Source organism: Miscanthus floridulus, chromosome 7 (genome assembly GCF_019320115.1).
Source record: "Miscanthus floridulus cultivar M001 chromosome 7, ASM1932011v1, whole genome shotgun sequence".
Lineage (NCBI taxonomy): Eukaryota > Viridiplantae > Streptophyta > Magnoliopsida > Poales > Poaceae > Miscanthus > Miscanthus floridulus.
The window spans coordinates 51,404,022-51,416,462 of record NC_089586.1 but is presented as its reverse complement, the minus strand read 5'-3'; the positions used below and the strand labels follow the sequence as shown (position 1 = coordinate 51,416,462).

Here is a 12,441-nt window from a genome sequence, read left to right as displayed (position 1 = left end):
ATCTACTGTCATTAAAAAGTTTGATACACCTAAGTGTCAAAGCGTCAAATCTTTTTTTTTCTTCCACGGCGTTCACCGGTGACGGTGTCACACCATGGAGGAAAAAGTTTAAAATACCCTCGGGAATTTATTTTTCTCTTTTCTTTTAATCCTCACTTATTTTATTTTATTTATCTCTCCTATATTCCATATGCTGGGCAGCTTCTGCACAGGTGACAGGTCCGTGTGCCGCAAGCCCGCGTGTCCGACGCCGTAGCCGCCGCACTGCACCGTCGCCGTCCTCAGCGTCCCCTCCGACGCCGTCCTCGCCTTCCTCAACCTCTTCTACTCCAGGTAACGTCAGCCAACGAATTTCCGCTCTCCGCTTCCGCTGGAGATAGAACAGAGAAATCAAAATCTGACGTGGCCGTCGCAATGCGCGCTAGCTCACAGGGTGGCGCCCGGAACGGAGGAGCTGGTGGACTCGCACGGGCCGCAGCTGCTGGCCCTGGCGCACGCGTACTGCGTCGGGTGGCTGAAGCGCGCCGCCGAAGCCGCCGTGTCGGCACGGCTCACCGCGGACCGCGCCGTGGACATGCTCCAGCTAGCCAGGCTCTGCGACGTGCCGCTACTGTATGACAGAATCCCGATCACAGCGAAAGCGACGGGGAGTGGATGAACGCACGCGAACACAGGTGGAACACAAGTGATTTTGTTGCTGCGGAAGTGGCAGCGTTTTCTGTTGATTGAAACTGAATAAGAAGAGCTTACATGCAGGTTTACATGGCCAGCAATGGCCTGTTGCGGCACGCTCGTGCTCAGTCACCGCCATCCCAGTGGCCTGGGACGTGCCGCAGGGTTGCGCGCCAGCCGCGAACAGCCAGAGCGCATTCAGCTCTATCTATCAACTAGCTAAGATTAGGCATCAGCTATGTGCGGCATGCTCAGGGCTTATTCAAACACTGTACACGTGGTGCGCGCGCCTGGCCGCCAAGGACTTCGCCGCCGTCGAGGCGTCCGACGGGTGGCGTGTCGCGCGGCGCCACGATCCGGCGCTGGAGCTGGAGGACGCGGACAACCGGCGGGCGCGGGCGTCGCAGGAGGCCTACCGGGAGCTCGGCCAGGCCATGGGCTCCCTCAACCGCATCTTCGCCTGCGGCACCAACGACAACACGCCGTCCGCAGGGCCTGCGGCTGCTGATGCGGCACTTCGCAAGTTCGCGACGTGCGCGTGCAAGGTCGCGCCGGGTGGCTGCGCGCGGTGCAAGCGCATGCTGCAGCTCTTCCGCCTCCACGCCTCCGTCTGCGACCAGCCGGAGGAGGACCAACCGTGCCGCGTGCCGCTCTTGTGCGGCAACGGCGGCAGGCTGAGTAGCGGCGGCGGGGGCGCGTGCACGGCTGCGCGCCGAGCGAAGGCACCGTGGCGGCGGCGCTCGGTTGGGACCTCGTACTCACAGCAGCCGCATGCGGCAAGGGAGGCGGCCACGGCTCAATGGCAGCGGCGCGCATCCGTGTGGCGGCGGCTAGAGCCAACCGCGCTGCCGTGCTCTTCCCGGCCATCCGTTCCCCTCGCGTTCCTCTTCTTGAGAAGGAAGAAGGTGCTGTGTTACTGACAGCTTGGCCCCACCGGAAGAGAGAAAGAAGGAAGATGATATGGTTACGAGAGAAGGGTATTTTGGACATTGTCATCGGCTAGATCCACATGTCAGGTCTGTCAAACGGTGAAAACCTAACAGAAGGTGGACGGAATGGCGTGGAAGGAAAAAAAAAAGTTTGGCGTAATGGTACCTAGGTGTGTCCGAACTTTTTTTTAGTAGCCTATAGGTCAGGGTCATCTTTTATAATGGCACACAGATAAAAGCGTAAAAAATTATGACCAGTCCCAATCCTAAGATTTTCATAGCCTGTTTTTTTGAACCATTTTCATAGCCTGTTTGATCCATAGACAAACTAGGAGCTAAAAAAATAGTTTAATCTATTCAAACAAATCGAGGAGCTAAAAGAAATTAATTTTTAAGATAAACTTTTAACTAGTTGTTAGTCTAAAAAGTCTAAAAAGGCCACTATAAATACTAAAGCACCTTGGTTAATGGGAACTCAAATGTTACAAATAAGTCTCAGAAGGTACATTCAGATAATTCTCAAAGTTGTAGTTTAAACAAAAGCAAACACTTAAACCACACCAAAAAGATATTGATGGATCCTAAGATCCGAAAAAATCAAAGCACACTTGCTCATGCCATAAGCTAAGTTGCATGTAGACACGACCAAAAGGATCAATATGGTGTAGAGACCATGACGGCTCGGAGGGGGTGAACTATGCAGCTTAAAAACTACTTTGCCTCTAATTTTCTCCTAATCAAAACTTATGTAAAAAATAAATTATCTAGATGTGCAATTAAGGTTTCTGTTAGATGTGTTGCTATCTCTAACGCAAATGAGTTATGCAACCTAGGTTCCAATCCTATAAACTAGCCTGTCAAACTAAGCTAGAAAGGTAAACACGCAACCAAGGTACATAATATAAATACGGAAGCTAAGTGTGGTAGAGATGCAAACTCCGTCGACGACTTCGGTGTTTTTACTGAGATATCGAGAAGCTCCTCGCTTCCCATAGTCTTTGTTGGAGCCCTCGTAAGGACCGAGCTCTTGGTTGGGTAACTCTGTGGATAGCCTTTGGGCCTTCTCCATGCGCAAGTGGTGGTCTTCGAGATGGCCCCTCCCGGGTCGCTCTCCGCCATCTTCATTATCGAGATTTTTGACAAAACCATCAAGGGCCTCGTTCCCTCTTATACATGGTGACAGCCACACCATAAACACCTCCAGTGTACTGAAAGTGCATCTAACTCTTTAGTGGGTTTTGGATGATTGAACGACAACGTGATTAAAGGTCTAACATATTTGCTAAGTGTTGAACAAGAAAGTGATTATCTCACAGGTACTTGATAAAAGCCAAAATGATGTGTTGTTGTATAAACAATTGAGTTCAAACACAAGACAACAATACAAATGTAATTCATGCAAGGCTTATGTATTGTGAAATTTCTATGATTTATGATAAAGCAAGCATGTTGAGAATTGATTAATGAGACATGAGGGATTGAATATGGAATTGTCTTTTATTTGAAGCTTGCTACGTTAAAATGAAAAGACTACTATACAAATGAATGAGTGATTCAACATAAGATGTGACTTGACAGCTTGAGATGGTGAAGATAGCAAGGAAAGGCTTCGAGGTACTAAGCAAGGGAGAAGGGCAAGCGATGGCTTGGCGCCCAAAGAACCTAGCTAAGGTGAAGAAGAAAGTACTTGCATTTAGTTGATGTACTAATCAAACCATGATGGTCACATTAAAGTGGAGGATCAAATAATTTATTAGATAAATTATTAAAAGTGACTTGATACATTTGAAATTATTTCTCATCTATTGAATGGAATCAAGTCACATGCTCAAGATGGCTATGCTCAAGAACAAAATCAAAAGTTCGATATGGTGACACCCTCAATTGATGAAGATTGAGAGCTATGGCATTTGGTCTAAAAGAGGACCGTGACGCCTAAGAGGGGGCGTGAATTAGGCAACTTAAAACTCTAACTCTAAACTATGGCCTCTTTTTCTATTCTTAGCAATACCTATGCAAAAGATAAATTATCTAAATGTGCAACTACGGTTTTGCTAGTGTGTTGCAATCTCTATCGCAAAAGGAGTTATGCAAACAATGTAAATGCGGAAGCTAAAGAGTAAGGTAGAGATATGCAAATTCCCATCGATGACTCTGGTATTTTTATTGAGGTATCGAGAAGCGCGCAAGCTTTTCCCTAGTTCTTGTTGGAGCCCCTCACAAGGAATCTCTCGCAAGAGCCAAGCTCACTATCGGGTAACTCCGTGGATAGCCTCAGACCTTCCCCACGTGCAAGTGGGTCTCCAGTGTGCCTTCCGACAAGCCTCTCCTGGATCACTCTCCGCCATCTTTATTATCAAGCTTCCGGCCGAACCGCCATGGGTCTTATTCCATTTGGTACACGGTGGTGGCCATACCACAAACACGGTTGGTGTGATCTTGCAAGACTACAAGCCCCTCCAATGTACAACAATGGTGTGCACAAGCACCAAGTGGTAAGAGGTATGCAAACCTCACTAAACACTAGGCCTAAACCTAGAGCAAGCGCATAAGCGGTGGTCTAATCAACCTAAGCATTTCGCAAAGTGTGACAGAACCGTCCAATTTATACAAGATCAAGTATGGCTATCCCCACTAACACGTTGACACACGCATACTTTCACTTATATAAACCCGGTAGTCCGCTGAGTGTCACGAAGGACCTCGGTAAATCAACATCACAACCAAGATCGTATGATTAAGCAAATACACATCACATACACAGAGTTACAGTGGAAATAATATTACAAATGAGTTCACAAATAATAGTACAAGTTTAGGTTTCAAAACCAATTAGTGAAAATAATATAGCTTTCAAATGATTATATTAATATAAGTTCCAAATATATTACTAGCATAAGTGACATCCTCTGACAAAAGCATATAGATGAGAAATAAATATAGAGTCACCGAGCCCACCGGCGGTTAGCCACCATCTTCAGCAGGGCGAGAACTTCACCTGCAACATGGTGGGATAAACCCTGAGTACTCGAATGTACTTAGCTAGGCTTACCTATTATAAACTAGAAATAAAGTGACACCAAGGAGTATACAAGGCTTTACAGGTGGAGCTAGCTTGACAAAATTTTGCATAAAAACCACTAGTTGAGCTATACATTTTACAATTCAGTAACCAAGTTAATTATAGCTATCCATCTTTAGATTAGCAACTAACCTGTGCCAAACATGTGGAATATTATTAGTAACAAGCAATAGTAACCATAGCTGGTGTAGTAATGTGAATATCATCATCATAACCATCAAGTTTCCATTAAGTTACTCTACGTTGCCGCTGCTCAGTCAAGTTCTCACTATTCGAGAGAGATGGTGATTTTAATCGATTCCTACCTAGTTGGAGAATTATTCCTAACACACACCCAAGCAACCTAATCAGTGGTCACCTCGGGTCACCTTTGGTACAACTCAGGAACAAATTCATGGGTCTGAGTAGCGCCGCACTCTCAGGAAAACCACTCTGCTAGGATGTCAATCTGCCCTTTGGACTTATTCCAATGGCTCCCTGCACATCCTTACTACTGCCAAAGTGCGCACTTTCACTTCCCGGCTTCCGCCCTGAGTTGAGCTACTCGGCTTTGCGGTCGGAATGAGTTATCCAACCAACTAAGTGATAGGCATGCATTCAACATAATATGAGGATATACAACGAATTGGTCCTTAACCGACATAGACGGTGATAGATAGGCACCCAAGACCTTCATGCCTTGTTGCTTCTCTATCACAATCCTGTCTGGTCTCCTTTTTATTCATCAACACATGGCTATTTCCACGATAGCAAATATAGTCAACCGTGCTTTGGTATTCACCTATATCTTGCAGGTGATAGAAAATCACCTGACTTCTACCGGTCTAAGCATCGCTAAGCATACATTCGATCCTAGACCTACATAGGGTTCAAGGTATATTTCTAGACAAGGTAGTTCTATGCATCAAATGGTTTCAATCAACTCTTATAACCTAATGCATCAAACATAAAGAACTCAAGTGATATTTATAAAAGCGTAGGAGGCTTAGAATGCTCCGAGGCTTTCCTAGAATCCAACACTAGGTCAGTGTCTGTTAGATGACACTCGCTTGGCGAATATCTCCCATCTCGGCACTTGCTTAGTCCTTCTGTCTTCGGGATAGGTCCACCATACACCGTCTTCGGGTTCGGCTCCAACATCACGTCCTTCACGTGGCTCATCTAGCGTACCTAGATGAGATGCAAGATGCAAGTGCATGAATATGAAGAATGGTAATATGAGATACATCACATAATAGCATTCAAGGCAAATGTAAGATCATGCAAGACATAGGCCCTATAGTTATTTAACTAAACATCACACAACCTATTATAAAGAGATAACAAGCATATTAGGCATGGCACACAAGTGAACTTAAGTTCAGATATTGCACACATGCATCGATCAAGAACTAATCAACATGTTTAGCCAAAACAAGAGCAAGCTAAAGCAATCACGTAGCACATATATAGAAATCTAGACAGCAGCACAACAGTCACTTGTTTTATCCATAACTATAGATCCAGACATCCAAAGAAGGTGATCCTAAACTTTCTGGAAAGCTAATGAAATTGCCTACAACATGGTTATTATCACCAAAAGCTTATTCCAAAGCTAACCAGGTTAAACATGTCAATATTTTAGATCTACATAGAATTAGGATAGAATAGTAGTAGTAATTTTAAAAATGCATAACTAGAGTTACAGTCATCAAACAAGCATAAACCTTAACTTTCTAGAAAGCTTAAACTAGTATTAAAAACCTAACTGCATAAATTGATTTTTACAGCAAAAACTTTAAACTAAATTGTCAATAGAATATCGTCGGCAGTCCATCGAGGGGTATCCCGCGATGGTAGATTGATCGGTAGAGGAGCGTGTAATCAAGAACAAGAAGGCAATAGAGACACACGAGTTATATAGGTTCAGGCTGTTAGTATAACGTAATACCTTACTCCTGTGGTCTGTTGGTTTGTATTAGCTATCGTATGATTTGCCATGATTTTGTAGGGGGTCCCTGCCCGCCTTATATAGTCTAGGGGGCAAGGTTACAAGTCAGTTAGATCTAAGAGATAACCAGAAAGTAATAATAGATTACAAGAAACACGGGATCATGCATATCCTATCAGACTACGTGACATCTTTCGGATATCCTTCCCATGCCTTGTGGGAGGCGCCGAGCATAATCGTGCCCCACAAGGCTCCTTCTCGTGGGCTGGACCGCCCCTGGAGGCATAGCCCATGTGGCCTGCCATGGGTATCCGGGGTCATACCCCCATAGCTAGTCCCCGAGCGTCTTGTACCCATTGAGCAACGCCGTCTTGAACTTTTCCGAGCAGGTGCGAACAAAAACTGAGCTGTCCAAATCATGGTCTGACCACCATAACGAATCGCCGATCAGTTGTGAGCAGTTGCCGAGCAGCGCGCACCATCGCCAACCAGTGTGTTTCGAGCACGGCTTGTCATAAGGGTGTAAGGAGCTCAATTTCAGAATTGAAAATTCCCGCGTGGTAAAATGAAGTGTGCCCACTTAGAGTCCGACCACGAGGTTAAAGAAACCTTGGTTTAACTTTTAGAGGCTCAGAGTCTTTCGGAAAAAACAAACACATTCACCGCGAGGTGAAGTGTGCCCACTTAGTCTCCGAGTCTGATAGTAGGTGACATAGTCAGGTGGTGCCAGGCTCAGAAAATATTGAACCAGCCGAGTAGGTAACCAGTCCTCGAGTGTAGCCTCGAGATGAAAAACAAACACATTCACCGCAAGGTGAAGTGTGCCCACTTAGTCCCCGAGCCTGACAGTAGGTGACGCAGTCACGTGGTGCCAGGCTTAGAAAAAAGTAATCCATCTGAGCAAGCAGCCAGTCCCCGTGTGTCGGGCGTAGATATCAGATAAATCAAACCGTGGAGAAAAAACCGGAGTAATGGCTGTGTAGCATCGGGTGCTGAGCCTCATTAAATTACGGAGAAATTGGTGAATATTTGGCGGTGATAAATGAGCGACATGGGCTACTGTTGCATGATAGCCCAACTTGCGGCCCATTAAACCGCTTTGGTGGAGTCAAAATAGCGCTAATGGCGAGAATGGTTTCCCAAAAACCCTCAGGCGCAATGAAAAACTGGAGGAAGTGCTTTATAACCGTGCCACCACATACATTGCCTCCTACCTCACTCAGTTTGCCTTTCTTCCTTCCTTCGCAAACCCTACGTTCCACATTTCGCACCATCGCGAGCACTCGGCTCCAACCTAGTTCCAATCTAGAGAAAATGGCGCTGAAAAAAGGAGCCACAAAGCCGAAGAAAGTGGCCACCGGAGCCAGCCATGACGAGGAGTGGGTGCCATCGAAGACGTCGGTGGCGGATCTCGATAGGATGGTGGCGGCGGGCGTTCTCCCAGACCGCCTCATTGCTGGATGGCGGCCGGCTAGTGGTGAGCCCTTCCCGACACCACATACTAATGAGGCTGTAGTATTTGAAGATTATTTCTGGCGAGGATTAGGGTTTCCTGTCCACCCCTTTGTGAGGGATCTTATGGAGTTTTGGGCGATTAGCCTCTATAATCTGCACCCCAACACCATTCTGCATGTGTCTATCTTTATCCATTTCTGCGAGGCATTTCTCGGTGTTCTTCCGCACTTCAACCTCTTCAGGCACCTATTCTGTCTGAAGAAGAAGGGGGGGTAGCGGTTCTAAGGTGGTCGGTGGCGTGTACCTGCAACTCAGGGATGGAATGGCCAGCGAATATATCAGCGTGCCGCTAAATACCTCCCTCAAAGGTTGGAATGCCCGATGGTTCTATATCAAGCAAAGTCACCCAATGATTCGGTGCGACGTCCACCACATCCCGGTTAATCATAGTAACTGGTCGGAGCGACCCAACAATGCTGACATGGAGCAGGTAATGGAGCTTCTGGACTTGATTAAGGGCGTGGAGCTTAGGGGTGAACTGGTTGCAGCTAGCTTCATAGTATGGCGTGTCCAACCTTGCAAAGAGAGGGCCCATCCAGCATTCGATTATAAAGGTGATAACGACGGTACCCGGGAAAACACGGACCGTCTGACGAAGAAAGAAGTGATAGACTGTGCCATGGATCTATTTACTTCCAATGTCTCATTCAGCTGGCCAAAAGGAACAAAGGCTTTCAACTGTACCAATCCACCTCCTCAGGTAACCATTTCACTTCGCATCAATCAGGCATTAATTGTAGAGCATAGGACTGACTTACTTATGAAAAGATCAATTCACAGGATAGGGCAATATACTTTTCAGACATGCCGAGAGCTGATTGGCCGAAAGGAGTGGACATTCGGCGGCCGCTACATCCCGAAGAGGAGGAGCCGAGCTCCTCGTCAGATAGTCCATCCCCAGTATCGGAGAAGATTCACGGGAAAAGGCCGGCAGTAGTCGAGCCAGTCCAAAAGAGGAGGAAAACCGCAAGCTCTCATGCACACAAACCAGGCGGCATCTCTCTTGGTGAAGACCGAACAGTTCGACCATGAAGAACCGCTGTGTTGGAGTGGTCGGATGATGACGAGGACCAGTCAGTGCTTCCGCCGAACACGAAGGAGGCATCGGCAGATGCTGAAGCTCTCAAGCAGCAAACAAGGGAAAGTTATGTTTGGGCAATGATGGAAGTCCTGGCGACGCAAACTACCGGAGTCCCTAAGCAACAAGAGGGGATAACCATAGAACCACGCACAGAAGGTGGGGCCCCCGAGCGCCGAGAAGATCCGCAGCTCGCTGCAGAGGCGCAGGAGTCCTCCCATCAAGCTGACCAGGCAGCCGCACCTAGGGGATCAGGCAGGCATCGCCGATTCAAGAAAATCAATCGGAAGGCCAAACTGTAAGTATATTTGCCTTGGAGTAACAATATTGTTCCTTGATTTCTCTTGGTTACTGACAAGCCGACATTACGCAGAGTAACGCCGAGGCTCGTTACCTCAGAAGAAAAAATGACAACTGCTCCCGTCTGGGAGTCCCCGAGTGCTCGACGAACAGAGGATGGGCCAACCACTACTGCCAGCATTCCTAGCGATGGTGAATCGTTGGCGCACACGACAGGCGCGTCGGCGACCGCAATCGAGGCTACGACTGAAAAAGTTGATACTTTGGAAGCAGAACTACAGCTGTTGTTGATGCGTCAGAGGCTATGGATGCAACTCCACCAACGGTCGAGGAGCAAACATCGTCACCCACGAGGATGCTGGGAGTGGTCGGAGCAACGGGCCGACCATGGAGCCCCCCAGTGGTGCCTCAAGCAACGGCGGAGGAGGACGAGGTTGTGGAGATCGAGCGTGCCGCACCTAAACCCCAGTCCATCCAGATTCTTCGAAAATGCAGGGAAGAGGTAGTAGTTGTTGACGAGGAAGACACCACCAGGGAGATAAAGAGGTTGAAAACTGCCGTTGCTGGAGTAATGACTCAAATCAAGGTTAGTACCTCACCTGGAACACTGATATATGTTGTTGGAGATCAAGGTATATCTCTTGTCATGTTAATCCACAGGGGATAGCTCGAATAGCTGATCAACGGCACCAACTGATGAAGAGGATGGAGCCCCTCGCCGAGGAAAACAAGATACTCCGGGAAGCGTTAAGTCTTTCGGAGAAGAGTATTCAGAGGGCCCAGCGCGATCGGGACCTCGTGGAGTCGAACTCGCGGGACCTTGAACATTAGAAGGGGGTTATGTCCGAGTGACTAATGGTTGCATCCGAGCAGCTGAAGAAGATGTCCGAACAACTGGTGAATGTATTCGAGGAGCAAAAAAATATGTTCGAGCAGTTGGGCAAGAAAAACAGAGAACTAAAAAATAAAACCGAGCAGCTCGACCGGAAGTGCCAGCAGTTCGAGGATGTATCCAAGCTGAAATGCGGTATTCCTTTTCACATAATGTACTTTGTAGTAGTTGGCCGTTCATTTTTTTTAAATAGTTGATTTGTAGAGCAAGATGTAGAACTCAACCAGCTTCGCCAAACCGTCGAGCAAATCCGACAAGAGAAAGCGAAAGAGTCGGAGCGAGCAGATAAACTGGCCAAAGAATTGAAAGGTAGGTACCCCCCTGATCGGAAGTAATGTCGTAATACTTTGTTGTCGTGATGAACCGTTGTAATTCTTGTAGATTATCAACATAAAACCAAGGCGCAGTTCGATGTGCTGGTGCATGAAGCCAAAGTCCAGAAGGACAACTTCAACACTATAACCGCCGCAATAAAACCAGTACTCGACTGCGTCAACGTTGAACCGGCACCCCGTCCTGACAGCAGGCAGCAAGGGCCGGACACCATCATTCAGAGATGCAAGGCAGCGTGGGAGAACTTCAAAAACTTCAACCGCGATGCTGTTTTGACCGCCGCTACTCATGCCCTTGCAGTGGTTCGGTCCCATTATCCGTCTGTCGACGTCCAGTCGGTAGGTGGTGGGTTCGCCGATGGGCTTAGCGACATGCAAACCCAGCAGCTAGAGGATGATGTTGAGGATGTAGCAAAAATTCTTGTCAGTGATATAGACCTATTTGGCGAAACAGAAACTGTTGGCGAAGCTTAAGAAACTGCCCGGATATTATCGCTTGTAACACTTGATTTATCTGGCGATGAAGAATCGTTGTATTAACTACCCGATGCAGTTATGCATAATATAAGCAGTGTTTGATCAGTTAGTTTTCACTAAACTTGACGCCTTAGCTAGGCCATAATCCATAACGCGTAACGCGGAGCTCATGCATATGTTGGAAAAACAAGCGTTATCATAAGACCATAGCCTACCGTCCAACACGCAGAGCACGGAGCTCATAGCACGTTTGGTGGGATGTTAGAGCCTCGGTGTCCTCCGGAGTTATCATTGAGAAAAACATGCTGCTCAGCAGCCAACTTGAGTGACTTGTCGAGAAAAATAGTTCAAGTGGCGTCCGAGCAGTTAGTTCATGCTTGAAATCTAGGCCTTGACTAACTTGTAGTCCATAACGTCGAGCGCAGAGACCCTGACATGTGTAGGATGAATAGGCATGACCAAGGAACCGTAGCCGACCAACCGGAACATAGAGCGCAGAGCCCCTAAGCGCGTGTAGGATGTAGTCAGAGACTGGGTCTTCTCCATAGAAAATAGAAGGAAAAAACATGTGCTGCTCGAAGATTCACGAGCTATGTTAATGTAGACGGGGGTCCCGATCTTCTGTCAGGTTCAAGATAAACAACGATTTGTTCGGAGAGTGACACACCGATCCGGCTTCAGATCACAAAGACCCAAACCCTGCAACCTTAGCACCACGTCTCCTTTGGTTATCAACCGTGTCACAATCCGGTTGACCTCACCAAGAAGGCTAATCCTTGCTACGAATCGAAGAACACAAGCAAGAACAAGATAAAAGCAACTCAATTAAAGTGACAATTGTAGATGAATGATTAAGCATCGAAGTTGGGGTCTTGCAAACCGATAACGATGACTATTCAATGACAGATTGATCTAAAACAAAACCCAAAACATAAAGTAGGTGGTGGCTACTGATTATATAGCCTAAGGGACGTCTAAGGATCCCTCTTGATGCCCTAAAGGTGTCCCAATACGTTACAAGGCCCAATGGCCCAAAAGACGACGACGCAGCACCGTGATAGATTCTGGACATCAACTTGTTTCGACGATTCCCATTGATTCTGATGGAATTTTGATGTGGGACCACTTCCATTGGTTTCCTTATGAAATTATCTTTCCATACATATGTGGATCATCAAAAATGGAGTTCAGATGCGTCCTGAGCATCCGTTTTATTGCAGACTAGTCCTGACGG

At 47.1% G+C, this 12,441-nt stretch overlaps 1 protein-coding gene across 1 annotated transcript; it reads left to right on the top strand.

The window, feature by feature from the left end:
* The first annotated feature begins 94 nt into the window (after positions 1-94).
* LOC136465505 (BTB/POZ and TAZ domain-containing protein 1-like) lies at positions 95-1,613 on the top strand. Its single transcript, XM_066464209.1, has 4 exons — positions 95-106; positions 257-333; positions 433-650; positions 757-1,613. Exons 1-4 carry the CDS (start codon positions 95-97, stop codon positions 1,590-1,592), a joined length of 1,143 nt encoding a protein of 380 aa, XP_066320306.1. The 3' UTR covers positions 1,593-1,613.
* Positions 1,614-12,441: the final 10,828 nt, after the last annotated feature.

Coding starts and splice junctions, on each gene's coding strand:
- LOC136465505 (XM_066464209.1), top strand. Junction 334..432: donor CTCAACCTCTTCTACTCCAG/GTAACGTCAGCC, acceptor GCTAGCTCACAG/GGTGGCGCCCGGAACGGAGG. Junction 651..756: donor CACAGCGAAAGCGACGGGGA/GTGGATGAACGC, acceptor GCTTACATGCAG/GTTTACATGGCCAGCAATGG.